The 16,101-nt window shown below is 39.3% G+C and overlaps 1 protein-coding gene across 1 annotated transcript; it reads left to right on the top strand.

The window, feature by feature from the left end:
- Window positions 1–10,484: 10,484 nt before the first annotated feature.
- LOC117078873 (EF-hand calcium-binding domain-containing protein 14-like) lies at window positions 10,485–12,049 on the top strand. The gene is given in 3 exon segments (XM_033202386.1): window positions 10,485–11,036; window positions 11,039–11,647; window positions 11,650–12,049. Coding segments are annotated over 3 exon segments (1,290 nt in total). The 5' UTR covers window positions 10,485–10,504; the 3' UTR covers window positions 11,799–12,049.
- Window positions 12,050–16,101: the final 4,052 nt, after the last annotated feature.

Below are 16,101 nucleotides of genomic sequence, written 5' to 3'. Positions count from 1 at the left end.
TCTGTTTTTGCCTTTGTTGCCTGTGCTTTTGGCGTCACATCCAAGAAATAATGGCCAAAACCAATATCAATAAATATTCCCCCTATGTTTTCTTCTAGGAATTTTATGGCTTCAGTTTCTTATGTTTAATCTTTAAATATAAGACCTGAAACTGTAAACTAAAAACTGTAAACTTAAACTGTAAAATTCTTAGAAGATTATTTTTTTAAAGAAATTTAAATCAATTTAATTCAGTCCATTTTGGGTTGATTTTTGTGTATAGTGTAAGATAGGGGTCTGATTCATTCTTTTACTTTGGGATATCCATTTTTGTCAACACCATTTATTGAAGAAACTGTTCTTTTCCTAGTGTGTATTCTTGGCACCTTTGTCAAAGTCCTATTGACCATATATGCATGTATTTCTTTTTGGGCTCTTTATTATGTTCCATTGGTCTAAATGTCTGTCTTTATACCAGTAGCATACTTTTAAAATTATTGTAGCTTTGTAATATATTTCAAAATCAGGAAATATGCCTCCAGCTTTGGTCTTCTTTCTCAAGATTCCTTTGACTACTCTAGGTCTTTTGTTTTTCCATATGAATTTTAGGAGACATTACAACTAATGCCACGGAAATAAAAAAGATTATAAGTACTAGTATGAATAATTATACATCAACAAATTGTACAACCTAGAAGAAATGGATAAATTCCTAAAAATACATATTCTTTTTTTTTTTTTTTAACTTTTTTTTGAAACAGATTCTTGCTGTCTTACCCAGGCTGAAGTGGCACAATCAAGGCTCACTGCAACCTCCACCTCCCAGGCTCAAGCAATCCTCCCACCTCAGTCTCCCATGTAGCTGGAACTACAGGCATGTGCCATCATACCCAGCTAATTTTTATTTATATATATTTTTATAGAGATGGGGTTTCACCATATTGCCCAGGCAGATCTTGAACTCCTGAGCTCAAGCAATCCACCCACCTCGGCCTCCTGAAGTTAGAAACACACAATCCAGCAAGACTGAATCATGAAGAAATAGAAAACCTGAACGGACTAATAACAAGGAGACTGAATCTGTAATCAAAACCTCCTAACAATAGCAGAAAAAGCCCAGGACCTTATGCCTTCACTGGTGATTCTACCAAGTATTTAAATGAGAATTAATTCCAGCTATTGTCAGACTCATCCAAAAAACTGAAAATGGGGGAACACTTCCAAACTCTTTCATGAGGCCGTCATTATCCTGATACCAAAGCCAGACAAAGGCACCACAAGAATGGAAAACAATAGGCCAATATCCTTAATGAACATAGATGCAAAAATTCTCAACAAAAATACTAGCAAACTAGATTTGACAGCATATTAAAATCATCCTAAACCATGATCAAGTGAGATTTATCCCTGGGATATAAAGATAGTTCAACATATGCAAATCATAAATGTGATATACCACATAAATAGAATGAAGGTTAAAAAATCACATGATCATCTCAATAGATGCAGAAAAAACACTTGACACAATTTGACACCCTTTCATGTAAAAAATATGCAATAAACTAGGTACAGAAGGAAGGTACCTCAACATAATAAAGATCAAATATGACAAACCCACAACTAACATTATACTTCACAGGGAAAAACTGAAAGCTTTCCCTCTAAGATCAGGAAAAAGGCAAGGATGCCCATTCTCACCTCTTCCATTCAACATAATATTGGAAGATCTAGCCATAACAATTAGGCAAGAAAAAGAAATAAAAGGCATGCAAGAAGGAAACAAAGAAGTGAAGTTGTATGTTTGCATGATCTTCTATGTAGAAAACCCTGAACACTTCACACAGCAAAACAAACAACGAACAAACAAAAACTATTACAGCTAATAAATGAATTTGACAAAGTTACAAGGTACAGAATCAACACACAAAAATCAATTGCCCTTCTATTTGCTGACAAAGAACTGTCCCCAAAGGAAATTAAGAAAATAATTCCATTAACAAAAAATAGCATCAAAAATAATAAAATATTTAGGAATAAAATTAACCAAGCAAGTTAAAGACTTGTGCACTGGAGATGGCCATAGTGGCTCATGCCTGTAATCCCAGCACTTTGAGAGTCCAAGGTGGGAGGATTGCTTTAGGCCAGGAGTCTGAGACCAGCCTGGGCAACATAGCAAGACCCAGTCACCAAAAAATAAAAAGTTCACAAAGTGTGGTGACACACAGTTGTAGTCCCAACTACTTGGAAGGCTGAGGCAGGAGGATCACTTGAGCCCAGGAGTTCACAGTTATAGTGAACTATGATCGTGCCACTACACTCCAGCCTGGGTGACAGCGCAAGACCCTGTTAGTAATATTTTAGTATTATTATGAAAATAGTTTTGGCTGGGCATGGTGGCTCACGCCTGTAATTCCAGTGCTGGGAGCCTGAGGCAGGTGGATCCTTATATCCCAGGGATAAATCCCACTTGATCATGGTGTAGGATTATTTTAATATGTTGTTAAATTAAACCTGATTTGCTAGTATTTTGTTGAGAATTTTTGCATCTGTATTCATTAAGGATATTGGCCTATTGTTTTCCATTCTTGTGGTGCCTTTGGCTTTGGTATCAGGATAATAACGGCTTCATAAAAGTTTGGAAGTGTTCTCCCATCTTCAGTTTTTTGGAAGAGTTTGACAATAGCTGGAATAGGCTGAGCTTGAGAATAGTCTGGGCTTGAGCCCAGGAGTTCAAGACCAGTTGTTTGGCCTACATGGCAAAACCCTGACTCAAAAAAAAAAAAAAGAAGAAGAAAAGAAAAGAAAATAGTTTTGATCTCATTGAACCCCTGAATAAGAGGTTTACAGGCCATACTTTGAGAACCACTGTACTATTATAAAATAAATTACTTACAGCTCACAAGTGGGTTATGGCAGTTTCATAACTGGTTCATCTGTTGGGGAATTCCTTCCCTCTTTAACGTGCAGCGCTCCTACCCATTTTTTCAAAAGTCCAACTTGAAAATTGTTTCCTTTGTAAAGCTGTCCCTGACCCCTTCCCTTTTCTTCTCCAACTGAGTTGATCTTTTTCTCTTTTGTCTTGCCATGGTACACATATCTGCTTTGGAACTAAACAACAGTATTGCATTTTTTGTTTACATGTCTTACTTATTTCCTTAGCACTTATTGGACACTGAATAATTTAATGGGACTGAAATTTTATAGTTATTTACCAGAAAATCGTGGCAATGGCTGTTTCTTCTTACTTCTGTGGACTGTTTTCTAGGGTTTAAACACAGTACTGCTGCCATTGAGTCACCCTGTACTATAGATGTGGGATACTCTATTCCTTATAATTGTATTAGGTTGGTGCAAAAGTAATCGTGGTCTTTGCCATTAAAGCTAATAGGTTCAACCGAATAGTTCTTAGTTGAATCTCCTTACTTGTTATTTACATATTCATCTTACAAAGAAATATTAACCCACATATTCAATTGTCATCACAAGTTATACTGAGATTATGTATCTTCAATCAAATCTGTTTCAGCTTTTATGTATCTAAGTTAAGGTAGTACTGATTTACTGAACTTTTCCGTTTATCATCAAAAGAAGAAAATAGCTTAAATTTCTTTAAAAGAATAATTTGGCTCATAAGAAAAACACTTTATAACATAGTGGTAACACTTATTTCATCTGAGGATTTTAAATGGATTGTTACAAAAAAATCAATGTACATTTTCATTGTGTGTACTATTCATTTTAAGGCTTGTTGGCAGAAAAGGAGAATGCACTTAATGAATTGTGATTTTTAATTGAAGGAATTTTGTCCATTAAGACTATTATGGGCATAGTAGTCTTTTTACACCATATGTGTTTGAAGTTCCCATCCTGCCAGAAATATATTTTTTTTCAAATCAAGAGAATTATTTCTTCTCAGAAAAAATTCTTGCACACAGAAGAGCAATCATGTCATTAACTAGAATGTGAAATGAGACAAATGGCAGAACAAACAAGGAACAAACACATTGTCATACAGGAAGAATGTGCTAGCGTGCAAGAGCTTATGCATTACTGCTGTTAAGACAATTTGATATATCAACAAAATGTAACATACTGTGTAAAAATTTTTGTAAGTGTGTGTGTGGGTGTATGTGTTTGGAGAATGGCTATTCTTGTTGGTAAGTCTTCATTATTACATTTTAGCCTAAGAGAAAATGACCGTTTTAATTCAGATATAATTCAGCAAAGACCACTGTGTAATCATTATAGCCATCAACAAACTGATTCATGTGCAGTTGGTCCAAAAGTTACAAAAGCTGTTTCTGAGTTCTTGTTTGTATCCACCATTTTAAGATTACATCAGAATTAAAGCATGCAAGACTTGAACTGACTTCAAAGACTAGACTTAGACTTCTAGCTAGTTTAGCTTTTTTATTTTATTGGTTCATGTTTTCCATTTGGCTTCCATATCCTGTTCTAGTTTGATGCCCCTTCTAGAATTTCATTTACAAGTCTTACAGCCTTGGTTGGTGAAACGCACTAATTAATACTGTGATGGAGGCTGAGTATTTTAGCAATATCATGCCTCCTGCTTGGAAAAATATCTGCTGTTTTTCCATCCATGTCTAGTACCATATTGAAAAGACAAAATGCATCTTAAGTGAAACCTTAAATACATTTAATCAAAATGCATTTAAGGAGGGCTGTTTACACTGTTATCTGTTGCCAATACTGTCAATCACGAAGCTCAAACCTTTCAATGCAACAGAAATATGAGATTTACTTTTTCCCAATTAGATTTTTTCAAGCAAAACAATAAAGTAAAAACAGGCCATTTTATGATTTTTTAAAGTCCCAAATAATACCTAAGCTAACAGCACTCCAGCTTTTAAAAAGTGGGCAATTCTATGGGTTTTGTAAATCCCTTATGACTATACTAAGCAATACTAATTTAAGGGACAAATTTCAGTTCCACAGGTCTTTGGCCTGCCTAGAAACTCTATGCTGGCAGCCAAGCTTAGATTTGCAGCTTTATGCGTATAGAAACTATGTCTATAACCAACTTCTCAATACATTTTAATCAGTGCTATGGTGCATCTATCATATTTTAGTTGGAGTGGAATAAACCTAAAATTATTTATTTGCCTACCAAATCTGTAGCAGATCCAGAAGGGACCGTATATTTTTGGTTGATTGGAAGCTCACTTAACCTGTATGCGGTCTTGTAATAATGTAACTACATGTGAATTCCATATTTTTTGAGCAGCACGTAGGGCTTGTTTAGTAGGTTTAAAACCTTTGGAAAAGGAGTTGGGTGGCTTTATAATAGCTGAGCATTTTTTAGAATGTGAGATTATAGTTAAGTTTTTGACTCTTAGATTTATCTAACCCTAGCAAAGTGATGAAATGAAAAGAAAGACCAACCATTCTTGAAACTCAAAATTCATTGTGCCTGGAGCATAACACTTTTGTTTGGTGTGCTGACTTGGCTACATTAGTTGGCTGGCTATAAACCAAGAGAAATGGAAAGGATGCTTTGTCAATTTGTGCTGTAGATGGTGCAATCTGCACTGCCAAGTTCAAAGCCCTATTTGCCAGATTCTCTCCTTATCCAAATCCTCATGTATTTGAAAGCTTTATGTGTCCCTTGAGACCTTCTGATAAATGTGATTCCACCATACTCCCAAGAACCCAAAGATCTAAGATTAGCTAGTGAAAAGATAATTTATAGTACATTTACCTTGAGCTCTGATTGGCAGTGTTTGTGTTAGTGTAGTCCCTGTGTTCTGTCTAATGTGTGTGTGTACGCAAACACAAAGGAATGACAAGTTTGTTCCAAAACAACAATTTTTAAAAGTATGGGGGGGAAAACCTGTATGTACTTACTTAAGACTGTTTTCCTCATAATTTTATAATGTCTTTTCCAAGATGACATGCTCTAATTTTTTTAACATTTAATTGAAAATTTCTTTTTAAATATAGATAAATCTAATTCAGAAATGTATTCCCTGGCTTCTACTTTAAAAACACCTAACACAATTTTCAGATACTGTAACATGTATGCCTTTATAATATTCCTATTTTACTAAAGGGGGTAGGAAGAAAGCCCCAAAATGATAAAATGTATTGTTTACACTCTTTTTCACATTCTTACACAAAGTGAATGACAACGTTATGGTCACTACTAATAACATCTGAATTTCCTTACTATATTGATGATGATTATGATGATTGTTAGCATTTATTAAGCAGTTTTTATGTACCAGGTTGTTCTATGCATTCCTCACAACAACCAGAACCATCAGTGAAAATTATTATTTTATAGATGAAATAACTGGGGCACCAAGAGGTTTAGTAACTTGTCAATTGTTATACTGCTACAGCTTATATCATTAAAGCACAATGCCTAGCTGGGTGCAGTGGCTCATGCGTGTAATCCCAGCCCTTTGGGAGGCCAAGGCAGGAGGATTGCTTGAGCCTAGGACTTTGAGACCGGCCTGAACAACATAGTGAGACCACATCTCTAAAAAACAAAACAAAACAAAAAAGCACAGTGCCTTTCATCATCAATTCCCTTTTAATCCCATCGAAGACCAACTCAAATGTGAATCATTACAGCACTTAGATTTAGTGTAAGAGGAGAATTGAAGTTCAAGTCTCATATTAAGCAAATTAGCCTTCTCATTTGACATTAATAATAACATTGCTTATTTCCTAGAAATAAAATAGACTATTAAGTAGTAAGTGCAGGTCTCATACTTCTGTGGCAGATATATAGAATAATCTCTTTAGAAGTATTTGGTTTTTCTAAAATGTAATGCTTTACTTTGGTTTTGGACTCTAGTACGTGGCCTAAAAAAAAGTGACTTTGTTTTTAAATTAAATTTTTATTTTTATAGATCTAGGGGGTACAAGTGCAGCTTTCTTACGTGCATATATTTCATAGTGGTGAAGTCTAAGCTTTTAGTATACCCATCACCCTAGTAGTGACATGGTACCCAATAGGTAATTTTTCAGCCCTCACCCTGCTCCCACCCTCCTACCTTTCGGAGTCTCCAGTGTCTGATATTTCACTTTGCATGTCCATGTGTACCCCTTGTTTAGCGCCCACTTATGAGTGATAACATGTGGTATTTTACTTTCTGAGTTAATTTATTTAGGATAATGGCCTCCAGTTCCATTCATATTCCTGCAAAAGACATGTTTTCATTCTTTGTATGGTATTCCATGGTACGTAGATACCACATTTTCTTTACCCGATCCTTCGTTGAGGACACTTAGGCTGATTCCACATTTTTGTTATTGTGAATAGTTCTGTGATAAAATATGAGTTCAAGTATCTTTTTGATGTAATTTTTTTTCCCTTTGGGTACATACCGAGTAGTAGGATTGCTGGATCAAATGGTAATTCTATTTTTAGTTCTTTGAGAAATCTCCATACTGTCTTCCATAAAGGTTGAACTAATTTACATTCCCACCAACAGTGTATAAGCGTTCCCTTCATTCCTTTTCTCCACATCCTTGCCAATATCTGTTGTTTTTTTCTTTATTTTTTACTTTTTTTTTTGGAAACAGTGTTTCCCTCTGTCATCCAGGCTGGAATATGGTGGCGCGATTATAACTGTCTGCAGCCTCAAACTCCTGGGCTCAAGCAATCCTCCCAGGATCATCTCAGCCTTCTGAGTAGCTGGGACTACAGGCATGTGGTTTTAATTTGCATTTCTCTAATAATTAAGGAAACATTGACTTTGAAGACTTTTTTTTATCCTCTGGTAAAATGTTATTTGAAAAGACAATGCTTATAGGTATAATTTTGTATTGTTGGTCATGTAAGAATTGATTAGCCACTTTGAACTCTCAAAGTACGAAGTGAGAAAGTCAGTCTTTTAAATGTGGAAGTTATTTTTTGAATGATCTCTGAGACCCCTTTTAATGGCATGGGAACTTAAATGTATGTTGTGTATGTGTGATTCCATGCATGTGTGTCAGGATGGGTTTCACATCTGAACTTTGCCATCCAAATATGCTTACACATATCCTCATGGTATTGTTGTTCATGGGTGATGAACAATGTGGATACTTTGTAGCTTCTTTTTTACTTTTTAAAAAATAGTCTTATTGGCCGGGTATGGTGGCACCTGTAATCCAAGCACTCTGAGAGGCCAAGGCGGGCACATCATGAGGTCAAGAGATCAAGATCACCCTGGCCAACACGGTGAAACCCCGTCTCTACTAAAAATACAAAAATTAGCTGGGCTTGGTGGTGCATGCCTGTAGTCCCAGTTACTCAGGAGGCGGAGGCTGAGGCAGGAGAATCACTTGTACCCAGGAGGCAGAGGTTGCAATGAGCCGGGATCGTGCCACTGCACTCTGGCTTAGCAACAGAGCGAGATTCAGTGTCAAAAAAAAAAAAAATAAATAGTCATAGTCTTATTACATGCTATGATTGGTACTTACGTCCAGATAGGACAAGCTCTACTATTGTAATTAACCCTGAAATCTAAGTGGTTTAAAATCACAAGGAGGCCGGGCACAGTGGCTCATGCCTCTAATGCCAACACTTTGAGAGGCTGAGGCAGGTGAATCACCTGAGGTCAGGAGTTCAAGACCAGCCTGGCCAATGTGGCCATACCCCATCTCTACTAAATAATACAAAAATTAGCCTGGCTTGGTGGTGGGTGCCTATAATCCAAGCTACTTTGGAGGCTGAGGCAGGAGAATCACTTGAACCTGGGAGGCAGAGGTTGGAGTGAGCCAAGATCACACCATTGCACTCCAGCCTGGCCGACAGAGCAAGATTCCATCTCAAAAAAAAAAAAAAAAAAACACAAGGTGTTTGTTTCCTATCACAGTCTTAGTGGTTCAGTCATCTCTCTTCCATGGGTCTCCTTCAAGCAGTGACTTAAATTTCTAGGCTCCTTCTATCTGTGAGGTCACTATCCTAAAACCATGACCTTTGGGTCACTGTGGAAGGGGAAGGAAATTGAGGCAATCGCACAGTGGTGGAAGGGGGAAGGGAATGGAAATAGTATATATTATTCCACATTCTATTGTCCGGGATTCAGTGACATTCCCCAACACAGTTGCACAAGAGGCTGGGAAATGTAGAAATCTGGTATACCTAAGGAAAATGAAATGAAGTTTGGTGAACACATAGCATTGTCTCTGCCTCAGTGGAAAGGCAACTTCTTGGACAGAAAAGTGAAGAGGTACAAACTACAACTATGTTGTGACTAGCTACAGTTTCATACAAAATGTAAAATGTCCCTAATTCAGTATGTACTCTCCCTCTTCTACATAAGGGATTATTAGGGCTTAGCAGCTTCCAGATTGCAGTAGATCTAGTCTTAGAGCCAGTGGTCAAAGGAGAATGGGATTACTAAATTGTCTTCATATTCCAATAATTGAATGGCACCCAGGTACTACTTCTATGGATTCTTAATGTTTTACCCTTATCTTCAAGAATTCGTAGATCATCTTCCTGTATCCTCAGTGCATGTTAAGATTACTAAACTTGGCCAAGCATGGTGGCTCATGTCTATAATCCCAGCACTTTGGGAGGCCAAGGTGGGTGGATCACTTGAGGCCAGAAGTTCAAGACCAGCTTTGCCAAAATGGTGAAACTCCATCTCTATTAGAAGACCCAATCCAAAAAAATATTTGCTGGACCTGGTGACTCCCACCTGTAATCCCAGCTACTCGGGAGGTCAAGGCATAAGAATCACTTCGGGGGCTGGAGCGATGGCCTGGGTCTGGAGCCCACCGTGTCCCCAAGGCCCAGACAAGGGGTCGGAGGTCTAGCAGGCACGGTACTGGCTTCTCTCAGGCCGACCCTTTGAGCCGGGCTCCAGATCTTCCTCGGGCTCGGGCCTCCTTCACGTTCAGGATGGAGGCCGGAGAACGGTGATCATCACACACCCCATCTGGCTTCCTGGGCCGGGCATTTCCTCTGCGGCCAAGCAGTGTTGGGATTGTAGCTGCTGGGAGTCCCCTCCTGCCGCCACCTGTCCTGCCAGGAAGGGACTGACGCGTTCCCACGTTCTTGCGCTGCACCTCCCCACTCTCTTCCCATTCAAGAACAAGTTTCTCTTCCTTCCCCATTGGAAATCCTCCCCCGGAGGTCCAAAACACCTATTTTAAGGGTGCCCTTCCTCAGCTCCTGGAGCACCCTTAGAAGTATTGCCTACTTATCCGGGCTGAGAATCCTTCATTTTTGAGTTGGCTTTGTTTCCGCACTTTGGAAGATAAAAGTCCCTTTCCACCCTCTACTAACACTCTGCGCCCAAGGCCTTATCCTTTGGAGTCACCAGCTCCTTGGCCATTTCTATGTGATTTCCCCCACCCATCTGAGTTCCAGTTTCCTCTGGGCTCCAATCTCCAGTCCCTGGAGGATCTGGTCAGTCCCACCCCTAGGTGGGAGTGACTAGGGGGCTCTGGCCCAGGATCCCCAACCCTGGAAGGCAGCTCCAAGGCAGGAAGAGAATTGGGCATTGGGTGGGAACCTGGCAGCTTAGGAGTCAGGGCTCCACTCACCCCACACAAAAAGATGAAAAAGCGCAAAGAGCTCAATGCATTGATTGGTTTGGCTGGGGACAGCCGGAGAAAGAAGCCCAAGAAAGGCCCAAGCAGTCACCACCTGCTTCGCACTGAGCCTCCTAACTTAGACTCTGAGTCCAGCTCCGAAGAGGAAGAGGAATTTGGTGTGGTTGGAAATCGCTCTCGCTTTGCCAAGGGAGACTATTTACGATGCTGCAAGATCTGTTATCCGCTCTGTGGTTTTGTTATCCTTGCTGCCTGTGTTGTGGCCTGTGTTGGCTCGGTGTGGATGCAGGTTGCTCTCAAGGAGGATCTGGAAGCCCTCAAGGAAAAATTTCGAACAATGGAGTCTAATCAGAAAAGCTCATTCCAAGAAATCCCCAAACTTAGTGAAGAACTACTCAGCAAGCAAAAACAACTTGAGAAGATTGAATCTGGAGAGATGGGTTTCAACAAAGTCTGGATAAACATCACAGAAAAGAATAAGCAGATTTCTCTGTTGACTTCTGCAGTGAACCACCTCAAAGCCAATATTAAGTCAGCTGAGACTTGATTAGCCTGCCTACCACTGTAGAGGGACTTCAGAAGAGCATAGCTTCCATTGGCAATACTTTAAACAGTGTCCATCTTGCTGTGGAAGCACTACAGAAAACTGTGGGTGAACACAAGAAAACGATGGAATTACTGCAGAGTGATATGAATCAGCACTTCTTGAAGGAGACTCCTGGAAGCAACCAGATCATTCCATCACCTTCAACCACATCAGAACTTGACAATAAAACCCATAGTGAGAATTTGAAACAGATGAGTGATAGATCTGCCACTCTGAAAAGAGCATCTTCGGATCAAGTCACCAACAAAACAGATACGGTAAAAATCCAAAGCATAAAGAAAGAAGATAGTTCAAATTCTGAGGTATCCAAGCTAAGAGAGAAACTCCAGCTGATCAGTGCTCGTACAAACAAACCTGAGAGCAACAGGCCTCCAGCAACCGCCAATGAAGAGCAAGTACAGAGTTTCACATCAAAGCCATCAGCATTGCCAAAATTTTCACAGTTTCTTGGAGATCCAGTTGACAAAGCTGCCCAACTAAGACCTGTCTCTCTACTAGGAGTTTCTAGCGTTGAAGATCTTCAGGATTTATTCCACAAGACTGCCAGGACGTGGATGGGAAGCTGACCTACCAGGAAATCTGGACCTCCCTAGGTTCTGCTATGCCAGAACCAGAGAGCTTGAGAGCATTTGATTCTGATGGAGACGGGAGATACTCATTCCTGGAGCTAAAGGTAGCTTTAGGTATCTAGCCTCATCAGGCATATTTTAGAAATGGACTGCCTAATATCTACTTACCTAACAACAAAACAACCCTTACTTACCCATCAGTCCTCTAGTCCTCCAAACTACTGTAGCAGATACTTTGCCACCTTTTAACTTGTTTGAAGAAGCTATATAAAAGTTTTTTTTTAAAGAAAAAAAAAAATAGAATAACTTGAACCTGGGAGGCGAAGATTGCAGTGAGCCAAGATCCTGCCACTGCACTCCAGCCTGGGTGACAGAGTGAGACTCTGTCTCCAAAAAAAAAAAAAAAAATTACCAGACTTACAGGAAGCACAACGATAAGCACCACATGTGTTTCTTATCATGTAGAGGACTAAACTGGAAATTATATGATGTAGGTTTGTTTGCCTACCTTTAATTTTCCACTATATAAGAATAGGATTGGTCTATAAAAACATAAGAAGTATTTGTGGACTTCTTGTACTGGACATCATGAAGTAACTAGCATCAGACTTTCCCTCCTGCCATAAACAACTATTAAACTAAACAAAATGTACAAAACAATTTCTTTTGGGCATGGGATAAGGCACAGTGCATGACTATAATCCTTGAGAGAAAAGGAGCTCAAAATGAGAATTTTACATTCAACCTTGGGGGGCAATTTTCCAAACCACTTTCAGAGAATTGGAATAGATAAGTAAATTGGAGTTTGGGCCTGCAAAGTTTACTGGAAATTACAGGACAGGGTAGGTAGATAGAAAAGAGTGACAAAGAAGGAGCCTCAGGAATCCACATAGGAGTTTCCTTTGGGCCCTTGGCCAAATGCTAAACTGCGTATGTGCTTGGCAAGATTCTGTAAGCTATACCAGCAAAAAACAGCTGGAGGAGCTGAAAACCAAACCTAGATTTCAGAAGTTGCACAAAGCTATGAAGACATTGGAGTTCTGATCCACTCAAGAGTGGAGATACCATGTTGAGACACCAAAAAGACTATGCCCTAGGTGTAAGGACCATGCCATATGAGTAAGAGCCAAATCCCAGAACTAAGGAAAACCAGAAATAGACTCACCATAGAGGCCTAAAATAAACCTCAACAGAATCAAAGTGATCTACCAGTAATTTAACTTTCTTTCAGAAAAATATTTGGCACTCTTCAGTGGAAGATAACAAAATCCAGAATTTTTCTATGCCCAGCATAAGATTTTTTAAATTGCTGAACATGTAAAGCAGCAGAGGAAAAACTGACCGATTATTAAGAGAAAAGGTGGTCGACTGAAGAGACTTACAGATGACCAAGAGTTTGGAATTAATGTAGAAGGAGTTTAAACTCATAAATGTTTTAAAATTTAAAAGATCTTTCTCCTGTTGAACCTTATATGAGACCAAAGCCCTGCCTGGCAGCTTGACTGTAACCTTATGAGCGAGCTTGACCCAGAGTCATCTAGCTAAGACAGCTAAACCACACGCAGATTTCTGACCTACCAGATACCGTGAGACAATAAATTAAAATATGTAAAGGAAAAGACTGAAGAAATGGCAAAAGAGATGAATGAAATTACAATAGAAAAGAGAAACGCGACTGGGTGTGGTGGCTCATGTCTGTAATCTCAGCACTTTGGGAGGCCAAGAGGAGTAGATAGCCTGAGCTCAGGAGTTTGTCATCAGCCTGCACAACATGGTGAACCCCATCTCTACTACAAATACAAACAACAAATTAGCCAGGTGTGGCAGTGTGCACCTGTAGTCCCAGCTACTCAGGAGGCTGAGGCAGGAGAATCACTTGAACCCATAAGGCAGAGGTTGCAGTGAGCTGAGATCATGCCACTGCACTCCAGCCTGGGCAACAGAGTGAGACTTCATCTCAGAAAAAAGAAAAGGATTATAAATTATTCTACTACAAAGACACATGCACACGTATGTTTATTGCGGCACTATTCACAATAGAAAAGACTTGGAATCAACCCAAATGTCCATCTGTGACAGACTGGATTAAGAAAATGTGGCACATATACACCATGGAATACTATGCAGCCATAAAAAAGGATGAGTTTGCGTCCTTTGTAGGGACATGGATGCAGCTGGAAACCATCATTCTTAGCAAACTATCACAAGAACAGAAAACCAAACACCGCATGTTCTCGCTCATAGGTGGGAACTGAACAATGAGATCACTTGGACTCGGGAAGGGGAACATCACACACTGGGGCCTATCATGGGGAGGGGGGAGGGGGGAGGGATTGCATTGGGAGTTATACATGATATAAATGATGAATTGATGGGTGCTGACGAGTTGATGGGTGCAGCACACCAACATGGCACAAGTATACATATGTAACAAACCTGCACATTATGCACATGTACCCTAGAACTTAAAGTATAATAAAAATAAAAAAAAAAAAAGAAAAAAGAAAAGAAAAGAAAAAGAGAAACTCTAAAAAGAATCAAATGAAAATTCTAAAAAGGAAAAATATGGTAATCTGACATGAAGAATCCAGGGAATGGGCTTCCCAGCAGATGGGCACAGCTGAAAAGGGGATGAGGAAACTTAAAGACAGGCTAATGGAAATTATCCAAATTAAAGCACAGAGAGAAAATAAAAGGAGGAAAACAGGACAGAGTTATAGAGAACAGTGGGATAATATAAAATAATCTAAAAGGTATAATGGAGAGAGAACAGGGTAGAAAAAATATTTGAAGATAAAATGCCCTCAATTTTTCCACATTTTATGAAAGATATCAACCTACATGTCCAAGAAATTCAGAGAACCCCAATAAATCAAGAACTTCAAATAAATTATTTGAAGACCACACCTAGGCTTATTGTAGTCAAAGTGCTATAAACCAAAGATAAAGAGAAAATCTTAACTGCATCCAAAGGAAAAATACATAGTACATTTTAAGGTATAACAATAAAAATGATGGCTAATTTTTTATAGGCAACAATGAAAACTAGAATGAAAAGACATCTTTAAAGTGATGAGGCTGAGTGCAGTGACTCATACCTGTAATTCCAGCACTTTGGGAGGCCACGGTGGGTGGATCTGAGGTCAGGAGTTCGAGACCAGCCTGGCCAACATGGTGAAACGCCACCTCTACTAAAAATACAAAAATCAGCTGGTTGTCATGATGGACACCTACTACTCCAGCTACTCAGGAGGCTGAGGCATGAAAATCTCTTGAACCTGGGAGGTGGAGGTCGAGGTGAGCCGAGATCATGTCACTGCACTCCAGCCTGGGCAACAGAGTGAGACTCAGTCTCAATAAATGAATAAATAAATAAAGTGATGAAAGAAGAAAAGAATTTGTCTACTTGGAATTCTATATCCAGTGAAAATATTCTTCAGAATTGAGGGCCTTCACTTCACCTTCCTCTTCCTCTTTGTCAGAGCCAAGAATTAGGCTGGCACAATCAATGGGGCCAGGGTCAAGAATTTAGCTGGCAGGTTTGGCAGAGACAGGTTTAGGAAGATGGCCTGTATAGTTAGGAGATTGATTACATATGGGGATTGCCAAAAAGTATATTGAGGATAATAGGAGCTAGGTTTTCAGTGTCGGAGAAATTACAAATATAGTAACAGAGGATGCTAGAATAAATCTTGTGGTGTTGGATTGGTATTTGAACTATTGGTGTGAATTATTTGAAATTACATAATTTCAAATTATCTTACTACAAAATACTTAATAATTGTTGATAAGTACAGATATTTATTAACTTTACAGTGGAGAAATAAGGCACATGCCATCTTTTTAAAAATTGTGGTAAAATCCAAATAATTAAAATTTATTAATTTTTTTTTTTTGAGACGGAGTCTCGCTCTATTGCCTGGCTGGAGTGCAGTGGCGTGATCTCGACTCACTGCAAGGTCCATCTCCTGGGTTCACGCAGTTCTCCTGCCTCAGCCTCCCGAGTAGCTGGGACTACAGGCACCTGACACCAAGCCCGGCTAATTTTTTTTGTATTTTTAGTAGAGACGGGGTTTCACCATGTTGACCAGGATGGTCTCGATCTTTTGACCTCGTGATCTGCCCACCTCGGCCTCCCAAAGTGCTGGAAATACAGGCGGGAGCCACTGCGCTGGCCAAAATGTACCATTTTGACCATTTTCAGTGTATGTTCAGTGGCATTAAGTACACTCACAACAATGTGCAACATTGTGCAACAATCATGACTATCTCTCTCCAAAACCTTTTTGTCTTCCCAAACTGATATTCTGTACTCATTAAACAACAACTACCCATTCTCCCTTTCCCCCAGACCCTGGCAGCTACCATTCTACTTTCTGTCTTTATGAGTTTGACTACTTTAGGTACCTCATATAAGTGGAATCA

This window comes from Trachypithecus francoisi, unplaced genomic scaffold (assembly GCF_009764315.1).
Source record: "Trachypithecus francoisi isolate TF-2019V2 unplaced genomic scaffold, Tfra_2.0 Lachesis_group7, whole genome shotgun sequence".
NCBI lineage: Eukaryota > Metazoa > Chordata > Mammalia > Primates > Cercopithecidae > Trachypithecus > Trachypithecus francoisi.
The sequence above is the reverse complement of the archived record's forward strand: the minus strand, read 5'-3'. Positions and strand labels throughout refer to the sequence as shown.